The sequence below is a fragment of the Manis javanica genome, chromosome 15, assembly GCF_040802235.1.
Source record: "Manis javanica isolate MJ-LG chromosome 15, MJ_LKY, whole genome shotgun sequence".
Taxonomy (NCBI): Eukaryota; Metazoa; Chordata; class Mammalia; order Pholidota; family Manidae; genus Manis; species Manis javanica.
The window spans coordinates 85,566,007-85,590,583 of record NC_133170.1 but is presented as its reverse complement, the minus strand read 5'-3'; the positions used below and the strand labels follow the sequence as shown (position 1 = coordinate 85,590,583).

Genomic DNA, 24,577 nt, shown 5'->3' with positions numbered 1-24,577 from the left:
GGTGGTATTTAGGTTGAAACCTAGAAAGTGAGCCAGTCATGAGATGACAGGGGGCAAGGACAACTGGCTTTGGGTGACTGTGTGGTACCGTTGAAGAGTGGAGACTAGGACTAGAGAGAATGGAGACGTCAGCTTTGACCAAACGTTGCATTTCAGATCACTGGCTACCCAACTAGACTTCAGGAGTCTGGAGTGCTGGTGATTAAGTGTTGGGAGCCGAGGGAAACAAGTGACATTTAAAGACGTGAGCCTGGGTATCACCTAGTACTTGGGTGTAGATGGTGGTCCAGGGTTTAGACTAGGCCACACGTACCTAGTGATGTAGCCAGAGAGAAGCGTCTGTCAGAAGAGATCGAAGGGATTAGTAATTGGACCTTGAGTCAAGGGATTGGACCTTCAGGCTTAATGGCCACCTACCCCGGGGCCTCTCAGGAGAGGGATCTGGAGGCTGTGGGGACCGAATATGGGCGGTGAGAATGGGAGGTGAACGGGTAGACAGCGAATGTGGACGTCGCTTTGGAGGCGTCTGCCCTGGAGGGGAACAGAGAAAGGGCCGAGGCTGGTGGGATTTTAGGCTCCGGGCGGACTTTTTAACACCTGAGACTCAGGTCCAACCGGGCTGGGCGGATAGGCGAGGCGGACAGGAGACAGCTCAGCCCCGACAGGACGCGGGCCCGCCTGGAAGCAGCCCACCACTGAGCCGGGGCAACCCGGCCTTTTGCTTGGTGCCGCGGACCACAGCTCCCGGCATGCCAAGCGTCCACTTCCGGGGACGGGCCCGAGGCACCCGGAAGTATTTGCGGCGCGGAGGAGACGCCGCGGGCCGAGTCGTTTGTGTGCTGCTGTGCGCAGTTTTGCCGCCGCCATGGGGAAGCGACAGCACCAGAAGGACAAGATGTAAGTTAGGCCGGGAGCCGGCCCCGCGGTGCCGCAGCCCCCGCCCTCCCCGCCTCTGCGCCGCCCTCCTTCCCGCTCGGAGCTGGTCCCCAGAGCCGCTGTCCAAAGTCGCTTCCTCCCGGAAGCCTCGGCCTCCTCCCCGGGCCGGGCAGTCACCGCGGCGGCCGAGGTCTCCCGGGGCCCCGGCTCTCCGTCGTTCCGGAGGCGCCCTCGCGGCCGCTGTGCACACGCCGCCCCGGCGCCCCGCCGGCACAGCCCCCTCGCCTTCGCGTCAGCCCTGCGCGCCCCCTCTTCGCTCGCCATGCTGCCCCTGAATCAGCCCCTTTCTCTCCGCACCTCCCGTCTCTCCCTGTCTGCGGGTTCACGCCCCTCAGTCCGCTCAAACTGCAGAAGCTTCCAGTTTAATACACACCGACCTTGCCCCGTGTGCCACCGCGTCTCTTTTATATCGTGCATAACAAGATGTGAAAAATCTGCATCTACTTGCTGTTTTCTTCTGTCTCTTGAAACCCTGTAGTCAGGCTTTCGCCCCCAGCACTACTCGTGTCAGGATCCCAGTAACTTCCACGGTGCCAAGTCTGGTGGTCAGTTCTCGGTCCTTATTTTGTTGGGCTTCTGACCTAGACACAGTTGCCCCCGCTTCTCCTTCGGAAGCCCTTTGGTACCCGGGACACCACACTCATTGTTGTCTGTCTACCTTAGGATTCTCTCCTTTCTCTCCTTCGCCGGCTCCTCCCCGTCTCCCAGACCGCAGAGTCCCCGCGCACCAGGTTTATTCTGCGTGTACGTTCTCCCTGGGTGAACTCTCCAGTCTTTGAGGAGTCCCTGCGTACTGGACATTTCCAGTGGTATCTGGTAGACATCTCCGATTCCCTGTGCCCCGCCCCATTCTCCCTGACCCAGTGGTCACACTGCCACTCACTGCTCAGGGCAGAAGTCCAGGAGTTGGCCTGGGTGCCTCCTTCCCTCAGTTCTCCTGTCCATCGGGAAGTCCTGCCGGCTCTTCGAGGGACTGACCACTTCTCCCATAGATAGAGTTTGTACCATTTCCTCCTTGGACATTTATAGCTGCCTCTCTCGCTTGTCCATCTACACCCAGCAGCCAGAGCACTGCTTTGAGAACTTACATGAAATCATGTCCGAGTCCTGCTCAAACCCCTCAAACAACTTTCCATACTGCTTAGAGCAAATACAGCCCTTACAGGGCCTGCAAGGCCCCTCCTGAGCCAATCACCGCCCATGTCCCCTCTCTTGCTGCCACATGCGCCCCGTGCACACCTCTCCGGGGACTTCGCCCTTCTTTGGGAACACACCAGCTTCTCCTGCCCAGGGCGTTTACACATCATGTGCCTGCTTGGAGCCTCTGCTTGGAAAGCTGTCCCCCCAGGCCTTCACATGGCTAGCTCCTCCTCCTCAGGCCGTCTTTTTAATTCAGTTTATTTCCTTCAGAGCAAAGTAGGACTGTTTGTATTTACTTACCCGTGTGTGGATCCTCATGTTCTGTGTATTTACCACTATGTGCCTGACACACAGTACCTGTTGAGTAAGCATTTGCTGAATGAGTGAAGTGCTTCAATCATCAGTTACTTCTAGAGCAGTGAGTTCTCTCTCTTACTCAGGTACATTACCTGTGCTGAATACACTCATTTCTATGGTGGCAAGAAACCAGGTAAGTCATGAAATCCTTTCCTTTCCTTGGCGGTGTGGGGGTATGTAACTAAGGGATGAAGTCTTCACTATACAGTGAGCCTTTAAGAATCAACAATAGGGATGCTGAAATGTAGTAGGCAAATGGGCTGAGGGCACAGACAATTCACAAAAAAGGAAATACACTAAACACCTGAGAAAATGTTTAACCTTGGTGGTGATTTTTTTTTTTAATGTAGGTTACAATAACATTCTTTATCAAGTTAATAAAAAGTAAAAAGAGTGGTAATACCCAAAGCTATGCTGGCCATGGTGAAAAGAGCACTGTCATGTTGCTGGTGCGAATAAGATTGGCACAGCCTCCTTGGAAGCAAAGCAAAGACCTGTGGCAGGGGTGTTAGTTGGGGCTGTGGCAGGAACCTGACTATGGAGACTTACACAAGTATGTCTTTTTTCTCTAAGTTCTTTCTTGATGTATCCATGTGTGTGTTCTATCTAGTGAAAAGTTTTTAATCTACAGCAGTTTTCACACTGGGTAATTTGCATGAACGTTTCCATATAATTATTGCTAGGAACACATAGGTGAAAATTTTCACAGAATACATTTTCTGTCTTCTATTTTCATTTCAAACAGATATCCCACAAGCAAATTTTCGCCGTTTACCTTTTGACCACTGCAGGTAAGAATTTTGAGAGTTAATCTTTCCCTTGTGGTGTTTCTCTGATACTCAGAGAACACATATTTGACAGTGGAGAGGATATGTGGGTCTGTCTGTGTTTCCCCACCCATTATTTCGGAGGTGACCAAATGATGCTAAGAACTAATGATTATTTTCTTCTTATTCTGTGTCCATTTATGGGCATTATCTTTTAACTTCATTCATACTGTCTGTGGTAGGTAACTCTGTTGTTAAGCCTGTTTTACAGTTGAGAGAATCAGTGCTTAGAAGAGTGAAATCCCTTGCCTTGTGTCACATCCAGGCAGTGGTGCCACTGAGACTTGAACCCAGGCTCCAGGCCTGTGTCTTTCACACTTAACGTTTGGTCCCAAGTCTAAGAAGCAGCAACATCAGTGGCCACAATACCATGCACCCCTTTCCTAGAGACAGGCCACCAGTGGATGTGGGAAGGGACCACTCAAGTGCTTCCCACCCTAGTCGGCGTGTGTATGAACAGAAGTGGGTCTGCTGGGAAAACTGGGACTAGGATCAATGAACCCAACACACTGAGAGTTGGGGGGTGGGCAGGCCTGGTAGTCCCCGTGGGCCTAAGTGTCCCCAGGCTTGAGCTGTGGTCATCTCTGCCCTGGGCACTTGCCTATCTACAGAGCATGTGCCTCCGGCCCCCCACCCCCCAAAGAGATCTGATTTCATAGGTCAGGGTCAGGGTGAGCCTTGAGCACTAACAGAGTGTCCCTGGCGATCTGGCATCCTGGTTACAGCAAGTCAGCCTGATGCCACAGGGTGCTGAGGGTGCAGGGAAGGCCGCTGGACCTGCCTGGGGCCCCAGGATGCAGTGGTGAGGGAGGGCTCCTTCAGCTCAGGCACTTGCTTGGTGGGGGGACCACGAGAGGCCCCAGCGCCAGTGGCGGTATTTCTCCCCCTTCCACCAGATTTTGTGATCAGCCTCATGGGAATGTGCTCTCATTCAGAGTGGGCATGAATTGGTTTTATGGAAATATCTTCATCCTTGGCTCCCAGATCCTCGAAGAGGTCTCTGATCTATGCTCACCTGTTTCTTAACTACTTTGGATTCTGGGAAAAAATGTGCTTTAAGAATGTGCCCTTTGGGTGTGGTTGAGGAGAAGCAGCACGGACCTTGTCTTGCTCTTGGAGCTTGCTTCAGGGTTGGGTCCTGCTCTGGTCAGTCCCCAGCAGTACCACTAGGTTAGAATAGAAGACTGGGCCAGAGTGGGAGGTGGGGAAGTTGCCCATGAGGGCTTCCTGAGGCAGCATTCAGGGAGGAGACTGCAGGGTTGCAAGGCTGTTCAGGTTTTGGGAACTGACCTGTGGTGACCAAACTTATAGGTGACTGATGTACAAACAAGCCAGTCAGCCAGGGGTCTTGGTAACTAGTTATGGAAACCCCATGCAAGAAAAAAGGGTGTTGGCTCAAGGGAGTCCACCAGGTACAGCCTCCCTTTAGCCATGTCCTGTGCTCTTCGCAAGCAGACCGTCCACGAGGTGGCAGGTGGCTTGTGGCAGTCTGGGCTTCTGCAGGCCCCTCTATACCCACACCAACGTATGAGAACTTACCCAGGGCTCTTGGAGTGTCGGGTCTGGCCTGAGTCACACGCCCAGCCCTTGGAAATGTGTGCAGTCTGTGGTGAGGAGTAGGCAGGACAGCCCCAGACCACAGTAGCTCCACCTGCAGCCTCTTGGGATGGGGGAGGGCAGTTCTCTGGAAAGTGTGGCCTGCCTGTGCTTGCTTTTTTTGGGGAGGGAATTCCATTCCTGCCTCCCCAAGGCCACCTCCAGGGGCCTCGTTTGGGCTTGAATATGATCACGTGTGGTACACGGCATAGCAGAGGCTGGTGTCCCACAGCCCCTTCAGCACCTCCTGGGACCCTTGCCTTGTCCTTATTTGTGCTGGGAGCCTGAGGGGCACCGAGCAGGAGTCGCCTGTCTGGCCCCCAGCCCCAGCTTGCAGAGGGCACCCGGATTGTTGCAGGGGTAGCCTAGCCAGCCCTCTGTAGGACCCCAAGTAACTGTCCTTTCTCAGTCTCTCTCTGCAGCCCTTCTCCTACCCAGTCTGCACCCCCGGAGGCGTTGTCTTCGACTTGCTGTGAGTTTTCCCTGGCCTTTCAGCCTAACAAATGGGGTGAGATTGTTGACGTCCACGCAGGAAGGAGAAGCGGGGCAGCTGGCGGCCTTGGCCTTGTGGCTCCAGGCCGAGCCAAGGCAGGCCAGCCGAGGTTCTGGCAGCGTCGGGAGCCCTTGTGGGCCTCCTGGGACCCAGGAGAGACTGCCAGCCCTTGGGTGAGGCAGCAGCGCCGCTGTGACCCCCGAGATGGCACGGGCCTCCCCCCATGTGGGGTCCTAGGGCTCCAGCTGACACACCTGTACCTGTCACAGAATGTTAATGAACCGAGTGTTTTTCGCGTTCTGAAAGTAGAGACGTAATTAAGGCACATGCTTTCTGCAGTTTGCAGCATTGTCTGATTTATTCTCCAAGATAAGCCAGCTTCTATAATTTTCTTATATTTCAGACTCATTTTAGAAAACTTGGAAAATACTTCAAAGTAAAAGAAAAATTTACCATAATGGCATTATCCAGGCTAACCACTGTCAGTATTTATACTCTTTTTTTCTGAGTTTATTTGGGGTAACATGGTGAAGATATAATACTCTGAAGATAGTTCTGGATCCATTTTTCACTCAGCATTTTTCCCCATGCTGGTCAGAATTCTCCAGAAGTATAATTTTTGATGCTGGCATAGTATGTCAAAGCATGGTCCTATCAACATTTACATACGTCCCTTTTTGCTAATTTGTGTTGTTTACACATAACTGCCTGAACATTCTTTGAAACCCAGTTATCCAGACATAATCCCCAGCTTCCTTTGACAAGGCAGGGTGCTCCTCTCCCTGGCTCTTGCTTGCAGAAGAGGGGTGGCATGGAGCCCCGAGCGCAGCCCTCGCCTGGAAGCAGTGCCCCCGGACCTGGCCCCTCGCCGGGCTGCCCCACCCGCCTCGCCGACGCTGTTTCTCCCCTGCAGGAACATTGTTCCTTGGCTTAAGAAGTATGGGACGGACCCCAGCAATGGCGAGGTAGGTGGCTGTGTGGGGGTCCAAGGGACACTGGTAAGCCGCTTCCTGCCTGTCCTGTGGTGTTCGTGTACACAGGTGCAGCAGAGGACCATTCACGGGGCACCGTGAGAAGGGACCGTGCCCCCCAGCCCCATTCCCTTTCGGGAAAGCTCTCTTCGGGTGTCTAGAGCCAGGGGTGGTACCGTACGTGAGCCGCCCGGCCTTGCTTCGGCCTCCCCACCCCCTGCGGCAGGGCAGGGGCCCTAATGCGGGCACACAAAGGCCTGCCTCGCTCTGCCATGGCTGCGTGCCCCTCCTGGGGAGTACCGAGGGGCACCTTCTGTCACAAGCAGAGGATGCGTGTGCCTTTGGGCGCACAGAGGGCACCCTCCTGGGGCTGCTGGCTCACAGGAGAGCTGTTTTTTGTTTCGGTAGCTACTGGCCGACTGCCCTCCGAGGACGTCCCACCATTTTAAACTCCTAATGGCGGTGAGAGAAAGTGCCTGTCTCCCACGCCCTCAGAGGCCCTGGCCATCGTCTGCTTTTTGTTTTGCTGCTTATGGGCAAAATATTTTTTTAATTTGCCTTTTTTTTTTTTTTTTTTTTTTTTAAGGAGAGCAAGGTAGAGGCTTTTATTTAGAGATAAAGTGAGAGGACAGCTCCCGGCTTGTACCAGGAGGGGACAGGAGAGTCCCCTTAATTTGCATTTTTATTATGAGTCAGGTTAAGAAGCGGCTTATGTGTCGTGCATACAGGCCTGACGTCATGATTCCCTGCTCTTTGGGAAGATTCCGAGTCAAAGGCTAGCTTAGTCCTTTTCTATCCCGTCTGCCTGCCCTGCTGTTACCAGAAACCCGCAGCATTCCCACATTCGAACCGTCACCTTCACGCCCTTGACCTCTTTACTCCTCAGAGGTCTCTTCTCCTCTCGCGCTGTGGCTCGGGCCCGTTTCCCCGTAGCTGCACCGGTTCCTCCAGCAGGAGTGTGTTAGCGCAGCTGTGTGCAGGGCCTGGCGCTGTGAGTGGAGAGCAGGAGGCGGAGGTGCTCCCCGAGGCGGGTGGGCAGGTCTGGGGAGTGTCTCTGGGGCAGTGCCGGTTAAGCTGAGGCCTGGGGGCAAGGGGGGATGATGGCGGTAGACAGAGGCCACATTAGGGAGACCCTGAAGGCCCTGAGGGAGCTCAGGTTTGCTGTGGGCGGGCTGGAAGCCAGGTAGGGTTTTTAGCACAAGGTGTTGTCATCTGGCCTCTTACAGGCTCACTCTGGCTGCTGTGGGGAGCAGGCTACGGAGACGAGGCTGGAAGCTCCGAAAGCAGCCAGGGGGCCGTGTACTTGTCTGGGCAGCAGGTGCTGGGTACTTGTCTGAGCAGGATGGACGCCGAGGAGGAGGAGCGGAGAGCTGGGCCTAGGGGCACCGTGGAGGGTGGGCCAGTGGGACGGGCTGAGCTCCTGTGTCAGGGGCCGAGTCTCCCAGGAGCAGGGGAGACCCAAGGGGAACTGTAATGCAGTCGTGTGTTAGGCGGGTGGGTCAGTTGGCACATCTGATCCAGTCTGCGCTGGGCACTCCGGGCTAGTGGGGCTTCGCCTGAAGGTACGTCCCTCAGAAGCAGAGCCGTGGGCAGCAGGAGGGGTGGGTGCATGGAGCAGGCAGGCAGTCGTGCTGGAGGTGAGATGAGGAGGGCCAGCAGGGAGGGTGGGACCTTGGAGGACAAACTGACTCCTCCAGGCTGGCCAGGGGAAGGCGTTTTGGATCTGGAGGTCAGCCTGATGAGTGGCTGGTGTGGGAAGGAGTGGCGTGCTGGGGGGGATGGGCACTTGGGGCTGGGAGCCGGGCGGGGCCTGGTCGGCTGTGTGGGGGAGAGGGAGGCCCAGGAGGACCCGGGGGCTGGGGGCAGAGGGAGCAGGGGACGGGCAGTGGTGTGAACAGTGCCCTCTTACTGGAGGGCTTTGTGAGCGCTGCTGCCGGACGCCACTGTGGGCTTTAGGGGCTTCCTGCAGGGTCCATGCCGCCTGCCTCTGCCCTGGGTGACTGTGTTCAGGCCATGTCACTTCCCCTCCTTGGCACCAAGGCCTCCCTGGAGGTGGTCCTGTGGGTGGCGGGCTTGCTGGCGCAGAGGCCGGGGCTTCACGGTGCCGCCCTCATCTGGGTCCCCAGCTTGGCGCCTGCGGCTTCCCTCTTGTGGCTGCAGAGGGCCGGACGGCTGGAGACGCCCAGTCTGTGACCAGCCTTGTAGCGTCAGCGTGTCTTCCTATCGGCCTCTTGTTTGTTATTATTAACTATTAATAATACTTCCTCCAGAAACTGGACGGGAAGTCCCTGATCAAGCTGAACTTTGCCAAGAACAGCGAAGGTGAGTGGCCCCTTCCGCAGCTGACTCGGGGGCCACCGGCCTGGGGAACCCGAGCTCCCGCCATGCACCAAGTTCTCTACGGAAGGGGCTGTTCCTTTCTGATCAAGCTGGACACTTGCTTTTAATTTCTCCAAGATGTAACTTCTTAAAGGCCCAGGAAGCTTAATGCTGAGGTGGGTGGAGGATGAAACCTCAGGTTTGGGGCAGTTCTTCCCAGAGGGTGGTTAGGCTGTGGGGGCTGTTGGGGGTCTTTTTGGGCACAGGTGGGCCCTGCGGGGCATGGGCCCTATTAGGTCGAGGCTCTGGTTTGCTTCACTGCTGCAGGCACAGCAGCTCAGGCTGAGGCCCAGCGCAGGTGGCCAGGCAGCGGGTGGGTCTGAGGGCTTTGCTAGGCAGCCCTGCGGCCAGACTGCTCCTCCCCGGCAGTGAAGCCCCACCGAGCCCTGGGGCACTGTGCCCTGCATCCCTACACGCTCTGCGCCCTTCTCTGTGGCTAGACCCCAGAGCTGAGGTGACCCTGTGGGCCTGGCACGGCCCCCTTGGCCTCTGCCGAGGCTGTGGTTGCAGCTGGTGTCAGCGCTCGCCCACTGTGTTTGTTCCGGGATGTGCCGAAGCACCCGAGGCCAGGCCCAGTGGACACTCCTGTCTGACCCCAGATCCTGGCCCACGGCAGGTGCTGGGTCACAGTGAATGAGGAGCGGTCTTCGGAGGCAGAAGCACAGCCCAGTGGGCAGTGCCTGGGGGCACGGAGCTCTGTCCTGGTGGCTGAGCGTGGGGGGTGCTCCCTGCTATGTGATTGGCTGATTCCGGGAGGCCCACAGAGCGCTTCTTGCTCAGCAAAGACCAAGTGCCTGCCCCATGCAGAGAGCAGAACAGGCCACACCTCTCCTAGAATGAGAGGGGCTTATGTCATGGTGAGGCAGGAGACTGGGAGACAGATCACCACAGTGTCGGAGGCCGCCTCTGCCAGGGATTGAGTGGGAATCTGATGGGAGGGAGCAGGCACAGAGGGATGAGGGCGAGCATTCTGGCAAAGGGCTCGCCAGAGCAAAGGCCCTGAGGCATGCCTGGGGGGAGCCCTCTGTTGCGGAACAATGGGTGAGGTGGAAACAGGCTGCAGTCACGGGTCAGGTGGGGACAGGGTGCAGAGCGGTCCTGCAGGTGGCTGCAGGAGGTCTCTGAGGTGTGAACCAGAGAGGAGAAATGAGGTCTGACCTAACTTTTACTTGCTTTTTAAACAACTTTGATCTAGCAGTCGCCTCTTTACTTGGCTTTGTTTTGTTTTTAACTGAAAATGCCCAACATGGTAGCATGGAATGGACAGCAGCCCTCCCCCATTCCCTCCACCCTGCCTCAGTTCTTCCCCTCATGCCCCGTCTGACTGTGTCTGGACCCAGCTTAACACCTGCTTGGGTGATTTTGAAGCAGTTACCAGACAGCAAGCATACCATTTTATGTTTGAAATACTTCTGTGTGTATTTCAGAACAGGATAAGAACCTAAGGTAAAGATCTAAGAAATACTAATCACAGTACCGTCGTCACACCTAAAAAATTAAGACGAATTCCTTAGTACCATCAAATGTGCAGCCAGTGGTCAGATTTCCAGAATGCTCTCAGAATTGTTTTTTTGTAGTTTTCAAATTAGGATTTTTAAAACGTCTGTACAGAAATACATGTAGTTGATACTTCTAAGTTTCTTAATCTGTAAGAGTCCCCCATCCCCTGCCCCCTTTTGCAGATTTCTCATTGGGACTCACCTGAAGAGGCTTCCTGCTTGTCCCTGGAGGGCAGCTGACGGGGCAGGGGCAGGGGCAGCCGGAGGCTGTCACAAAAGCCCAGGCGAGGGGTGTGGGTGGTGAGGGGACGAGGCCGGGGCAGCAGGCTGGCTGCTGGCAGAGCAAACCCTTCCGAGGAAGGCCGTGCAGGGGTGGGTCAGGCAGGATGCATAGGCGTGTCAGTGGATTGGTGGAGGGGCTTGAGCGGCTGGCTGGCTGCCCCCTGCCCCTTTTCTGGGCATGCTGCCCCAGGGCTCGGCCCCCTCCCTCTGAGCAGCCTCTCCCCGTGTGCCTTGTTACAGGAAAGTACCACTGCCCTGTGCTGTTCGCCGTGTTCACCAACAGCACCCACATTGTGGCCATCAGGACCACCGGCAATGTCTATGCCTACGAGGTGGGTTTTCAGGGACCGTGTCACATGCAGGCTGTTTGGGTGTGTGTCATGGGAGTGTCCTGTAGGGAGCCTCGCTGAGAGGGCCCAAGCGCATCTCTGGCAGGACCACTGCTGTGAGCCCGTTGGTTGGCACCCCTCTTCCTCACCTCTGGAATCGTGGCGCCGTCTGAGCGGGCGCCGGGCTCGCACTGCCAGGGCTGAGGTCGGGCACAGTAACAGTGGGCCCCCTCCTGGCTGTAGGCAGTGGAGCAGCTAAACATCAAGGCCAAGAACTTCCGAGACCTGCTGACGGATGAGCCCTTCTCCCGGCAGGACCTCATCACCCTCCAGGTGGGAGTCCCCTTCCCACTGCTGAACCAGGACCACCCCGAGAGCTTGGGCGCAGCTCCCTCTGCCACCTCCCCTCCCCAGCTTCAGGGCTGCCTTCTTTTGACCTGCCTGGCTGGGATTTCCCAGCTGCCCTCAGCCGCTGGCATTGTCCCCACCTCTGGTCACCTGCTCGGTCACCCTGGGTCTTTGCAAGGCCGCTTCCTCCATCTGGTTCTCATGTCTGCCATCTAACACCCATGCTCACTGTTTCAGGGCCCCTTGTCTCTGGCCCCAAAGCCTTCTCGGCCTCCAAGTGGCCCCTTTGCAGGCCTGGCTCTCCTGCCCTCCTGAAGGCAGGGACCTGTGGGTCACATGGAGGCCCTGCCTGTAGGAGTCAGAGACCCCTGAGTGAGTGAATGAGAAACATGGCCTTAGAAAACAATTCTAGTCCTAGAAGGGACTGTTTCTAGGGCTTGTCCCATTCTAATTGGAGGTCGGTGCACATTCCTTCCGAGGTGGTGGGCTTGCATTTGTAGGGCACAACCAGCCTTCTGGCAGCCAGGCTGAGAGAGTCCAGGGCCATGGGCAAGAGGCCTGGACATAGGTCCCCACATCTGCCTGTGTCCCCTTGACAAAACCTGATTGGTCCCATGGCTGCCTAGCAGCTTGTCAGCTCTGTGCCAGAGAGAAAGGGACATAGCCTGGTGAGCAGCTAACCATTTGTGCTACTCTCCCCACCCCCGTCTGGCACAGAGCCCTTTCCCAACCCCTACACCCCACTTTCCGCTCAACCCCTCTGTCCTTTGCCGCCTGCTCGCCCTGCTGCCTGGCCACAGCCCAGGGCCTGTAGTGCTGGGCTCCCCCTTGCTGCATGTTCTTTCTGTTGCAGGACCCCACCAATTTGGACAAATTCAACGTCTCTAATTTCTTCCATGTTAAAAACAATATGAAAATAATAGACCCAGGTACGACAACCAGAGCTGGTCTGGGTACCGGGGGCTTGGGTGGAACAGGTCTGTGTCCCTGGGCAAAGCCCCCACCTTCCCGGAGGCCAGAGCGTCCAGGAGTCCTGCTCATGCCTGAACAGGACTTACATTTCCTGGCTGACGTTCAGCGTCTGAGGTTGGTGGGACCACGTGGCTTGCACCTGCCCACAGGGGCCTGACGTGGTGGGTGCCGTCTGGGGCCACCTCCTGCTCCCCACTCAGGACGGCTTCATGGCCTCTTCCTCCCCGAGGTCCTTGCGTACTGGACGGGGCTCTCTCCCCACTCCTTAGAAACTGTCCCCACTTTAGGGACAGGTGGTTAGTGTGGGCTGCCGGGTCCCTGTGGCGCAAGGACAGGTTCCCTGAGAGGTGGCGAGTACTCGGCTAGCTGGGCACCGTCCCCAGGGTCCCATGATGGGGACTGTTGGGGGCCCCTGCTGAGGCCAGGGCTGGGCTGCTCTCGCTCCTCGTCCTCCCCACACTTTCCCTGGGGTGTGGAGTGATGGCAAGGGTGTCTCTGTGGCGGAGGCTCGTTATGCTGGCCTGTGTTCTGGCCCAGGGCTCCCGGGCAGCCCGCTCTGGCCGCCTGGCCCCGCGGTGCGCATGGTTGTTGCTGGGAGCTCAGCTGCCCAGGGCTACTGCCGTTTTGTAGATGAAGAGAAGGCCAAACAGGACCCATCTTATTATCTGAAAAACACAAACACCGAGACCCGAGAGACACTGCAGGAGCTCTACAGGGAGTTCAAAGGCGACGAGGTCCTGGCAGCCACCATGAAAGTCCCGGAGAAGCAGAAGGTGGACAAGCTGAATGCCGTGAGTAGGCAGAGGGCCACATGGCTGTGCACTGGGCCCCCACCAGGCAGCACGGGGCGGCCGCGGCAGGCCGTCTGGGCCCCAGGAAATCTCTGCTGGAGTCTGTGGGTGACAGCCAGGGTTGCCTTCTGGAGGAGGGGCACTGAGCAGGTGTGGCAGGGGCCGCTGGCTGTCGCCGTTTCCCCAGCCTGCTGGCCTCTTAGGGTGCTACTGCGTGCCCATGTGATTTTCTCGGCAGGCCCACTATTCCACCGGGAAGGTCAGTGCCTCTTTCACCTCCACCGCCATGGTTCCGGAGACCACGCACGAAGCAGGTACTGCCTTTGTGGCTGTTACCAGAGAAACTGCTGGTTGGGCCCAGCGCGTGGCGCTCCTGGGCTTCGCAGCTGCTTAGGCGATTTGGTGGCCGTTAGGCAGGGACTGGCCTTCTGAGAGCGGGTTTGTGGCCGGGGTGGGGAGGCTGTAGTGAGTGACAGGCCAGGGGCAGGAGGTCGCTTGCACCGTGTCCTGCCTGCTGAGGCTGCCCCGTGCGTCCTCAGAACCCCTTCTCCAGTGCTCGCCCTGCCCTGCCCCCATGAGCCTGCAGACCCCTGGGCTCCCCCGAGCTGGGCTGCCTCCAGGCCTCTGTGCCTGGCGTGGGTGGGCTGCCCCGGGGGAAGGCAGGCATGGAGCCTGGGCCTCTTCCCGCAGCCGCCATTGATGAGGACGCACTACGCTACCGGTTTGTGAAGAAGAAGGGCTACGTGCGGCTGCACACCAACCGGGGCGACCTCAACCTGGAGCTGCACTGCGACATGGTGGGTGTGGCCTGGCCCTGTGCTCACCCTGTGCCTGGGGGGTCCCGGGGTCTTAAATGGGCGGTGTACTCAGTCTGTGCTGTGGTAGAAAGTTCCAGGGACTCTACGAGTCACCGCGCCCTCACTCCTGGCCCCAGCGGGAGCCCTGTAACTGCTCTGCGTTCCTCTGGCCGAGTTCTGGGTAGGCCTGCACCTGCTGCCTTTCCTCCAGGTCGCGGCCGCCGCAAGTCACGTCGTTCAGCTTCACGGGTCTTTCGTGTGTCTAGGCCGGGCACCTATCTTCCACTGCCCCATGAGGGCCCCGTGGCTTTTGTGGCCCCCCAGTAACAGCTCATCGCCTCACAGAAATGTCTGGGCTCTTTTGCAGACACCGAAAACCTGTGAAAATTTCATCAAGCTCTGCAGGAAGCATTACTACGATGGCACCACCTTCCACAGGTCCATCAGGAACTTTGTGGTGAGTGCCACGGGGAGGGGGCCCTGCGTCGCCAGTAGGGCAGATGTCCTTGAGCCTGTGTGGCAAGCAGGGGCCTGGCGAGCTGGGCGGTGGGCAGCCATATGGGGGCCCGGGGAGCCACCGGGCATGGGGCCCAGCTCACTCGCTCTTGTTCTTGCAGATCCAAGGGGGCGACCCCACCGGCACAGGCACAGGTAGGTGCTGGGGTTCCCCTGGTAGCTTGGGCAGCTCCCTGGGCATCGGAGGACCTCCCTTCCTGTCAGCAGACCAAGGGAGGCTGGAGGTTGCCCAAAATGGGGTGTTGTGCACTGCCGCGGACCGCTGCCTACCCTCCCACTGTGTCTCCAAGCCCCCCTTAGCCTGGCAGCTGCTTGTGCCCAGGCTGCCCCTCACCCTGTATGACAGGAACAGTAATCATCTGTGGCCTTCACTCTATTCCCGGTCCCTGGAGTCAGGCCCCACATAGGGGCGCTCCAAGGGGCCTGGGGGCTGGGTGGGGTTCAGGGGGAGTTGGTGATGAGGGTCCCTTGGGGCCAGGGCTGCCCTCCAAGGTGCCCCCACCCCAGCCCCAGCCCCAGCAGCACCAGGCCGCTTGGGACTCGGCGCAGATTCCTGGAGCGGGGCTGTGTCCCGCCGGCCGCCCCGGCCGGGATAGTCACTCTTGCTGTCAGCCGCTCTGCTTTCCCTCCTAGGTGGGGAGTCGCACTGGGGAAAGCCCTTCAAAGATGAGTTCCGGCCCAACCTGTCCCACACGGGCCGCGGCATCCTCAGCATGGCCAACTCAGGACCCAACACCAACAAGTCTCAGTTGTGAGTCAGCGGGCGGCTGTGGGAGGGCCTCCGAGGAGCCGGGGTCCTGCAGCCGCTCCCCCTCAGCCTCCCCTAACGATCGCACTCAGCCTGGACCCAGTCCAGAAGGTGTGCGGCCCCCTGGGAGATGTGCACGCCACTCACCACAGCCCGGGCCTGCTGTGCAGAGCGCGTCGCCAGGTGGCAGAGTAGATGGTACCCCAGGAGGTCCAGAAGGGCCTCCTGGAGAAGGCACCCCAGGAGGCAGGCGTGGATGTGGGTGGACAGCTGGGCCGCAGCTGCCAGATGTGGTGCGTTGACAGAAACGGGACGTCTGGGTGTGGGGTCGAGAATTCTCTGCACGTTTAAGCATCAGATGCTGGGACACCCCACTTGGTCCTAGGGATCTAGTTTGGTGCTGACAGGGTGGGAACGGGCTGTGAGCACAGGCCTGGGCATCCCATGTCCCGGTGTAAAGGTGGGCGGGGGGTCAGGGGGTCAGGGGGCAGTCTGGACAGTGAGGCGCTATGGTGGTTCAGCGATGGCGCTCTTGGAAGGTCGGGAGGGTTTGCAGGCAGATGTGCGGCCCGGAGCGGTTCCGGCCGGCCCGGGCTCCCAGTGGGCCGTGGTCACTCCTTCTCTGGGGGCTTCATGCTGCCACCCAGGTTTCATTATTTACAGTTTTTAAAAACCCTTAGTTTCTATTTGTTCTCTGCCCACTTTTTATTAGACGGCTTGTATTTTTCTTGTTAGGAATCTCCTAGATTAGTCTTCTGTATGCCAAATAGACCTTTCCAGGTATTTTTGATTGGAAAGAGACCATGTAATATTTTTATGTCTTACATATCCCAGTATGTCTGTGACCAGGTTTTCAGGTGTACGTAAAGGAGTCTTCCCATTGCAGTCGTACATGGGGTCTCCCAGAAGTTCTGGAGGTTTTGGAAGGCGTGTTACGCACGCACTGGTCACTTCTGCACTTGAAGGCGCACAGAGCGTTCTGGTCTTGTCGCAGCTGTGCTGTCACGCAGAGGGTGGCCCCTCCCGCGCCCGGTGGGGCTGCAGCCCGGCCGCCGGGACTGTCGCAGGGCCAGGGAGCCCATCAGAGCTCCCTTCGTCCCGCTGGGGGACAGCTTCCATCTAACAGTGTGGCATTTTCATCTGTTAATGTGATTGTCTAATTTTTTTCACCTAGGTTCCCTGCCTTCCCAGGGATTTTATAATTTGTTAACACTTTTGTAAATGGAATTTCTTCCCAGTCTTTTGCTCATGTAGTGAAAACCTATTTTATTTCTATCCACTTACTTAATCAAATTCTCTTACAATTCAAATAGCTTTTGTTTAAGAGTCTTCGGTTTTCTAGATACTCAGGATTAGCGGCACCTGGTAATTCTCTCTCCCTCTTTTCTGTGTCGACACCAGTCACCTCGCTGTCAGGCCTGTCTGGGAGAGGACCTGGTGTCCTGCTGTCCGAGGGACATGCTGTTCAGAGCATCTGGTATTTGTTGGGCTTTAGGAGAGGCTGTGGAATTTCCAGGTGCTTTTCTCTTAGCATCTGTCACTGTGGTCGTGATTTTTCCCCAGGACTTTGTGGATGAAGCCATGGTGGTAGTCAGTCCCTCTGTCACTGTCACGTTCTGAGGAAACCTGGGTTGGTCCAACCAGGTGCCACTCTCTTTGGACGTGTGCCAGGCACAGGCTGTCTGGACTGGTGCCTGGGGTCCAGGTCTGAGGGGCTGTGGCCAGATGTGGGGAGCCCATGGTTGCTTCATGGACCACGAGTCAGCCACTTGTTCAGTGAGGTGGTCACGCCAGCTGGCAGGTCATTTGTGCGAATTCCCTAGTCAGGTTCCACTTTGTGGGCGGCCAACTGGATGGTTTCTGTTTTGCTGGAACGTAACCCGTCCATCTCTAGATTCCCAGACTGGTCTCCACGGCGCCCTCTGTGCTCGAGTCCCTCCTCGTGCCCAGTCACATCTGTGTTCTTCGTGGTTCCGAAGGACTTACTGCTCAGACTCTGTGTTTTCCGTTTCTGCCTTACCCTCCTCCGGGTTCCTCCTGCCTCTCCTTGCGCCCCCTCGGGCCCTGCCCTCAGCCCCTGGGGCCGGTGAGGGCTGCCAGCCCCCCTTTGCCCTGCTTGCTAGCCGTGGTAGTGCCCCCTTTAATTTCTTCCTAGTTCAGAATGTTAATTTTAGACTTTATTTTCTTTTATGTTTTAGTCTTCCCTTTTGTTATTTCCCTATTTCCTTCCTTTTTCTTCAGGGCTACTCTGCCCTCTGTTAAGCCTCCCTAACCATGTTAGAAGTCAGCAGCAGAGTCGGGGCCGCACGGGCTGTGATGTCCGTGGCCTCGTCTGCGGGCCGCGCGTGGCCCGGCCAGGTGGGCTGGGCTGGAGTGTCGTCCTGCCTGAACGCGGTGCACTTCCCACAGAGCTGGGGGTTGCTGGGAGCGTGGGTGGCGTCGCAGCGGGTCACAGCAGGGCCGCCAGCCTCCCGCTCCTCGGGAGTGGCTTCGTGCCCTGGCTCTGGAATGCTTGCCCCCTTTGCCTCTTGTCTGATCACATCTTCCATTCTTTTGTCTTCCAGACTCTCAGAGTTTCAGGGCTGCCTTTTTAACGGCTCATGCCTGGGTTTTGGTTTTACCTTAATTGATCCTGGCAGTCCTAAGCGTGCATGTGACTTTTCAGTTGGTGTACCGCTTCGTTACCTTAATCCGGGCTTTTTCTGGTTGCTCTTTGTCTTTTCATCTCCTTTCCTTTTCTTCTAGTTTGGCAGTTAGGTGTTTTGCTTCTGGTGTTGAGAAATATATCTGCCTAAAGCCAGGCGTTGCTAGTCAGTGTCCCTTCCCCCGCCGGCCCCCAGCCGTCTCTCACATAGCACATCTGGGCATTTTTCTACTGAAGCAGATGTGGAAGCTTTCTGGGTCAGCGTTCATGTACGTTCCCGAGGGCCTCGGGCCTCCCATCCTCTCCTGCTGTTCTCTCCTCTGATGGGATGGGCCCCGTGCACCCCCTGCCCAGCCACCTCCAGAGCAGCCCATGCCTCCGGGCTCAGCACGGTGTCTGCTTGCGGGAGGTTGGCAGCACCAGGCCTGGCAGCAGCGCCCCCCTTCCTGGGCCTTCTCCCAGAGAGCCAGGGGGCCGGTCCCCTGGCGGCCTTGCCTGACAGCCTGGCTGGACGGGCAGGGTGTGGGGGCTGCACACAGCGCCAGCCTCCCAGAGTGGCACCTAGGTTGTACCCAGCAGGCTGGTGCCAAGGTGGGCTGTCTGGGAAGCCCTTCCTGACCCATGCCCTCTCTCCCCAGCTTTATCACTTTCCGCTCCTGCGCTTACCTGGATAGGAAGCACACCATCTTTGGGCGGTAAGAGCAGCCGCACAGGAGGTTGGGCATTGCTGGCCCTGTGCTCTGAGGGGTAGGTGTGGGGGCTTGGGGCTTCTCTTGGGCCGGGAAGCTTGGTTCTCCAGACCATCTGCTGAGGAGGGGGTACCCCTCCAGCCCCGGCCCCCCTCGGGCTCTCCTCTGGATGGCCCCGAATCACAAGTCTAGGCCACGCCGTATGTCTCCATCTTCCTGTCCTGTAAAGGCCTCGGTGGTATTTCCAGCTTTGTGGCCTTACCGTCCCTTATACCATCAGCTCTACTGTCAGAGCGCAAAGGCCACAGACAGCATAGAACTAACGGGTGTGGCTGTGTCCCAGTAAAACTTTGACAGCTGCACCACTGGCTGGCACACGTGCCCGCCCTCCCACCCCTCCTGGCCCTGCTAGACCTGCAGCTGGTCTGGCCTGCTCCGGGCCTGTGGAGCCTGCATGCTGTGGGCACTGGGCCTCTGGGGGTGCCCCGGGGCGCATGTTCAGGGGCACCCTCTGCTGCAGGGTTGTTGGGGGCTTTGACACACTGACAGCCATGGAGAATGTGGAGAGTGACCCCAAAACTGACCGCCCTAAGGTATGTGCCCCGGGAGAGCAGAGGGGCTGCCCCTGAGCTCGGGGCCTGTGGATGACCTGGGAGGGGCCTGCTGCCTCCGCACACCTGGCTGCCTCTGCCCCCAGGAGGAGATCCGCATCGATGCCACCACGGTGTTTGTGGACCCCTATGAGGAGGCTGACACCCAGGTGAGGGGGGCCTGGCTAGCAGGCAGGAAGTGGCTCGGGGCCTCCTGCCCAGCCAGGGGGCTTCAGTCCAGCCTCTGCCCTCTCCTCTCAGATTGCTGAGGAGCGCAGGAAGACGCAGCTCGAGGTAGCAGCCCTGGAAAGCACAGTGAAGACCAGCCAGCCCAAGCCAGGGAGCCAGGGCCCCCAGACATACCGCCAGGGGGTGGGCAAATACATCAACCCGGCGGCCACGTGAGTGGGGCCCGGGCTGGAGTCCTCTGTTTGCATGGTGGTCACACAGTGAATGCTGCTGCCAGGTCAGCCCGCCAGTGGCGGGGCAGCAGGCCCTGGGTGAGGCAGGAGGGAGCAGGGGGACCCACTGTGCAGGCTGGAGAGTGGGGCTCGGTAGGCGGTGGGCAGCCACACCACATTAAGTTGGGGGTGTGGGAGGGCCTGGGTCCCACACGGCAGCTGGAGTGGGTGGTTCTTTTCCTAGGAAACGTGTAGCGGATGAAGAACAGTCAACCAGCACAGCCGTCCCAGTGGCCAAGAAGCAGCCCAGCCGAGGTTTTGGGGACTTCAGCTCATGGTAGCAGGCCCACCTCTGGACCCTGGTAGGGGCTCGGCTGGGGGCCTGCATGCATGCCACTCAGTTCTGCCCTTTGGCTACGCACGACTCAGCAAATCTCTTGTCTCTTGCCGGCTCCTTCCAGGGGCCCACAGGCCTCTGCACCCTCCCCCAGTGCCGCCACCTGGCCCTTTCCAGGCCTGGGCAGAACCAGCGTCCTCGGACCAGTGGCCTGGAGTCTGACTCTCAGACTGGCCTTTGGCTCGAGTCTGGTGGGGGAGGAAGGGCTTGTCTCCTCTGGCTTCCTGACCCCACACTTCCATCATCTCAGGGATTATTTACTGTGTGGTCCTCACCAAGTGGCATCACCTGGGATGTTAGATTCTCAGACCCCAGAGCTTCTGACCTGGACACCTGAGGGGCAGGGCTCCAAGGTCTGTGTGTGGAGAGACCTCGGGGGCTACATGAGATCCTGGGTGTTTCTAAAAACCTTTTCTGCCTCTTGGTTGGGCCACTGGGACCCACCTCTGCCTCAGGATGGTGACAGCACCCACGGGGGAAGCCAGCTCCCGCTGTGGCTGACGGACGTGCAGAGGCCCTGGCAGGCCCCCTCTGACCGAACCCTCAGCCCTGGGCCCAGGGCCTCCAGGCCAGCCACGCCCTGAGATCCCCTCCCTTGACCCTGTCTTCTATAAACATCTTCAGAAACCAGCTACTGGTCCTTTGTTGCCTTCCATGCTTCCTGCGGCCTGTGCCGGCCCAGCTTCCAGTCTCCTGACCTTGACCCTGCTACCTCGGCTTTCCTGAAGCTCCACTGCAGAAGTGGGGCGCCTGCCGCCTGTAGCCTGAGGCTCTGAGCATGTTGCTGTCCACCCCACACCCCCTTCTCAGTGCCTCTCACTCCCAGTCAGCACAGGCCACCACGCCTTCTTGGACTGTGTCGTTGGGTTTCTCTCCTTTTCCTCACCCACAGCTTCAACTCCACAAGCAAGTCTCAACAGCTTTCTTCAGGACATACCCTGCCCCCTCCCATCTCCGATGCTGACCCCCAGCCCACACCTGGGTTCTCGCACCTGCCTCGGTAAAGGCCGTCACGCACATGCACACCAGCACTGTGTACGTCGCCTCCTGAGAGCTTGTGGGCTGTTGTCATGTGCCTCGGGCCAGTCACTGGCTTTTCACTGTGCTGAGGACAAGGCCTGTCCCTCTACAGTCCTCGCCCACAACTGTCAGCCAGTGACCTGAGCTCTACAGAGGCCTCGTCCCAGCCCTTGGCCCTCACATCACAGCCTGCCCACCCCCACCCCTACCCCTTCCAGGTGCACGCAAAGGTGTGTGGGACTCCCTCGTGAGGCCTGCCCCCTGGTTTGTGCTGGCGTGGTCCCCAGGAGCCTGGTCCACACTGGACAGCAGGGTGTGGCAATAGTCTATGGGGAGCATGCCCAGGGCCCCTGCGGGGAGGGCGGTGGTTACAGGAGGCTCTTCTCAGGCTTCCCTGAGGTGGCAGGTGGCGAGGGTGGCGCAGCATTCCGGGAGCAGCTTCTGCTGCCGAGAGGGGCTCTTGTCTACCCCGGACCCCCTTGCGGGACACGAGGACGCATCCGTCAGCAGTACAGCGCCCAGGACAAGTGGCGCTACTGAAAAGGACACATCCGACATCAGAAGCTTTATTTTTAAGCCACACAGACACAGGACTGAAGGAGGCTTGTGCACGGGAGTGAGGCAGTCCTCTAGGCGCCGACCTTTGGGCCGGCCCTGGGCTGCTGCCCATCTGTCCAGCCTCACCCGGGCTGGGCCACAAGAACAGGCCTGCCCAGAGCCTTTGACAAACAAGGGTTTACATTTCTGTAGGTTGTTTTGAAGCTTAAAAGTTTTCTACGTATTAAAATCACTTGGATTTTGTAAGTACCTGGTGAGGTCATCAGGCAAATTAAAGGACTTTTGAAAAAAATTCCCATTTCTTCTCCCTCCTAATAGCTGACAGAGGTCACCAAGAATAAGCAGGAAGTATAAAAATACTATATATGTGTGTATATAAAACAGCAGCCAAACTAAGCCACATTTCTACAGCAGATGCACTGTGCCCAGGGGACACCACGGAGGTTAATTCATTTATAATCCTGGCAGCACACCTCCCACTCCTCAAGGAAAACAGTATTTTAAATACTTTAAATAAAAATCACGGGCTACCTAGCGTTGAGGAATTTAAGAGGGTGGGACATTCCAACACCAGGCTCAGGGCCGTGGGTGGACTGCCCTTCCTGGCCCTGTTGCTGTGCTCGGGTCGTGGGCCTCAGAGGGCCTGGGTTTTGCAGAAGACCCACAGACGGGAAAGAGCAGCTGCTGGCGTCAGTTACCAGACAATGCAGGTCGTAAGACCTCTGGTACAGGTGTTCCAACGCCATCACGAGACAGTACAACAGCGTGCCCAACCGGAGGGGCAGCGCCCTTGCCCAGGACATGCAGACGCCCCGAAGCTTAGTATATACAAAGGTGGTCGGAATTATTTCAGAGGCGTCTTCAGTGTAAGTGAAGCTCTTGATGGGGAAGGTGCCCGGAAGCTGCAGCACCAAGGGTCATGCGACCCGAGGCGCCAGGAGAGGGGGCAGGATGAGCACTGTGCCCTCGAGGACAGCGCCTGAGCCCCAACGAGACTCCCACCGAAGACTGGAGCCACTTCACGTGTGAGCTTCACTAGTGACAAGTCTCCAGATTCAGGACCATGGCAGTGAGCGTGTGCTGCGTGAGTGCTGGTGCCCTGGAGGCCGGGCAGGAGCAGAGCCGGACACGGACAAACGGGGACTGCCAGGGCTGCCTGAATCTTTGGGATACGCTCAGGAAGCAGCGGCCAACGGGAGGAACTGCCAGCACAGAGACCACTGTATAAAGACCTGCATTTGCAGGTAAAAGACGTGGGTTACACTCTGCATACTCTCACTGATGTCCTCGCACCAGAGCATCACCCATATGCCAAGGCTTCCAGTCCGAGGCAGAAAGACAGTGCAAAGGGCCACTCTAGCTGGGTGGCTGAACCAGACCAGTTGGGACCAGGGCCTGTCCGGCTTCAGGCTCAGCAAAGGGCTGCAGTCAGGGAGGGGACCCCTCAGCCCAGACTGGAAGCCATTCTCTCACTGCCCCCAGCCAGCTGACGCTCACTGCCACTGGGCTAATCATGTCAAGGCAATTTCAGAGGCGTTCCGCCAGGCTCAGAAATATCTGGGCATGTTGCCTTCCTGTCTCCCTGCCTCCCTAGGGCCCTTTATCTGCCCCTGCACCCTGGCACTGGGATCCTATGAGTCTCACTCCATGGCAACCACATGGAGGGTTTCCCCAAGATGTCTGGAACAGCAGGCCAGGGCCAATGGCCAGAGTCACAACATCAAGAACCAAAACTTATTTGGGAATGTTTTTTGGCCTCTCTTTTCTGCAGACTGGCCAAAACCCCTGTGTAGTGCCCGCTCTCCCTGCAGAGGCGCAGGGGATTGGAACTTAGAATATGAGGCAGAAACACAGGCCTTAGGCCACCATCCAGGTCCCTTCTGTGTCATCCCACAGGACAGAACCAGTGGGGTGCAGGTGACCCACCAAGTAAACCAAATATCTTCATTTACGAAGTTTAACCCTGTCTTCAACTCGCTGAAAAAATTTTAAAACAATCTGGCAAATCGCAGCTTTTGAGGTTTATCCTGTTCTGGCCTCTCTCATATGCAAAAATAATTCTTTTTCTTCAAGTACATCAGAGTAGGAAATCCGATACTACTCGGTCCAGTGCGTTCAACTATTAACTCCACGGAGCAGCCACTCAGCTGCTGACCAACAGAAGCCCGTGTCTGGAGCCCTGCGGAACTGTGGCCCCGTGTGTGGCATGCCTGCAGGGCCCCAGAACAGCTTTTGCTAATGACTAGTTCACTTGCTTTCTGGATAAGGAAGCTGTTGGCTTAAATAAACAAGATGTTCCATAGACACATTTCTCTATAGCTTATTTAAAATGTTTTCAGTGGTGGTCTCTGTTTTTGAACAAGACTAAAAAAATTCCCTTAGTATATAGATTCTTTGACTGCTTTTGGAAATTCCTAAATGAGAACTACACCTCAACAGCTCATCTGCAAGAAGAGCAACCAATCTGTAGCTTTGCAAATTAGAAAAAAGTGGGCTGTGACACCCTCACTCTCAGAGAGGGGTGAACTTGCTGAGATGCTCTGTGGTCTGCGGGGATCAGGTCTGGTTTTCTATGAAACTTGAAGGAGCACACGGCCAAACTACCTTAAAGGCATTGATCAGACAAGGTATTAACTAGACGGATAAGTTATCAGTTGGTTAATTCTTTCTCTAGAACTTGAGAAGTTAGGAAAAGGTCATTGAAACATTTCAGAAACAACCATATATACAAATAGGACATAGACTGGAAAGGATGCCTTACCCAAGGGGATGGCCGGGGGGAGGCCAGCCCGTGAGGCTCAAGTTCAAGAAAGTGTTGTCCAAAATGCTCCATTTCCGTGACGTTCACAGTCTCTTTCACAAAATAATATTCAAAAGAAAATGGAAAGTTTTCTCTTTACTCCCAACCATTGTCTTTGATCATGTGGGCAAGCTCAATGATAAATTTTCCTTCCTTATATTTCTGACTGCTCTCAAAGGCATGCTCCTTGAAGAGAAGAAAGGAGAGAGGTTTCAGGATAGAGAAACTTCATTACAGCTTCATGACCCTCTTAGCCAAGAAACTCGGTCCTTAGCGTTGTGTTCCCAGATGTCCCCGTGCCACGCTCCCCAGGGGGGGCATGGGAGTCACTCTGGACCTGCTGCGCTCGGTAAGTGCAGTCATGCTGGTGAGGAAATGTAAATTCCAACGTGCCACTGAGCACCTACCAGGGCAGGGCCATCGGGAGGCAGCAAGAGGGGCACAGTGCTGCTGCCAGGGCCCTGGGTGACAGGAGGGTGAAGCAGGTACACCATGCA

General features: G+C 57.2%; 2 protein-coding genes across 14 annotated transcripts in view; one reads left to right on the top strand and one right to left on the bottom strand.

Moving 5' to 3' along the window:
* The first annotated feature begins 765 nt into the window (after nt 1–765).
* On the top strand, nt 766–21,574 carry PPIL2 (peptidylprolyl isomerase like 2). Of its 5 annotated transcripts, none has more exons than XM_036993145.2 (21): nt 768–897; nt 2,517–2,566; nt 3,179–3,224; nt 5,266–5,328; nt 6,149–6,314; nt 8,591–8,642; nt 10,721–10,812; nt 11,053–11,142; nt 12,011–12,086; nt 12,760–12,920; nt 13,159–13,234; nt 13,611–13,717; nt 14,085–14,174; nt 14,335–14,368; nt 14,867–14,984; nt 18,264–18,320; nt 18,835–18,907; nt 19,012–19,074; nt 19,166–19,305; nt 19,550–19,667; nt 20,595–21,574. In XM_036993145.2, exons 1-20 carry the CDS (start codon nt 866–868, stop codon nt 19,644–19,646), a joined length of 1,683 nt encoding a protein of 560 aa, XP_036849040.2. In that variant the 5' UTR covers nt 768–865; the 3' UTR covers nt 19,647–19,667; nt 20,595–21,574. The 5 variants fall into 5 exon arrangements, with proteins under 5 accessions (XP_073079717.1, XP_036849040.2, XP_073079716.1 ...); XM_073223615.1 differs by lacking the exon at nt 20,595–21,574 and adding an exon at nt 20,158–20,332; XM_036993144.2 differs by lacking the exon at nt 20,595–21,574 and having other exon boundaries at nt 19,550–20,332.
* The window catches only part of YPEL1 (yippee like 1), a 16,849-nt gene continuing 13,546 nt past the window's right edge, over nt 21,275–24,577 (bottom strand). For 8 of the 9 annotated variants that reach the window (XM_036993149.2, XM_036993150.2, XM_036993148.2 and 5 more), the window contains one exon: nt 21,275–24,266. In XM_036993149.2, coding sequence (XP_036849044.1) covers nt 24,177–24,266 — 90 coding nt within the window. In that variant the 3' untranslated portion in view covers nt 21,275–24,176. The remainder of the gene's footprint in view (nt 24,267–24,577) is intronic. The other variant, XR_012125846.1, reaches the window with a different exon arrangement.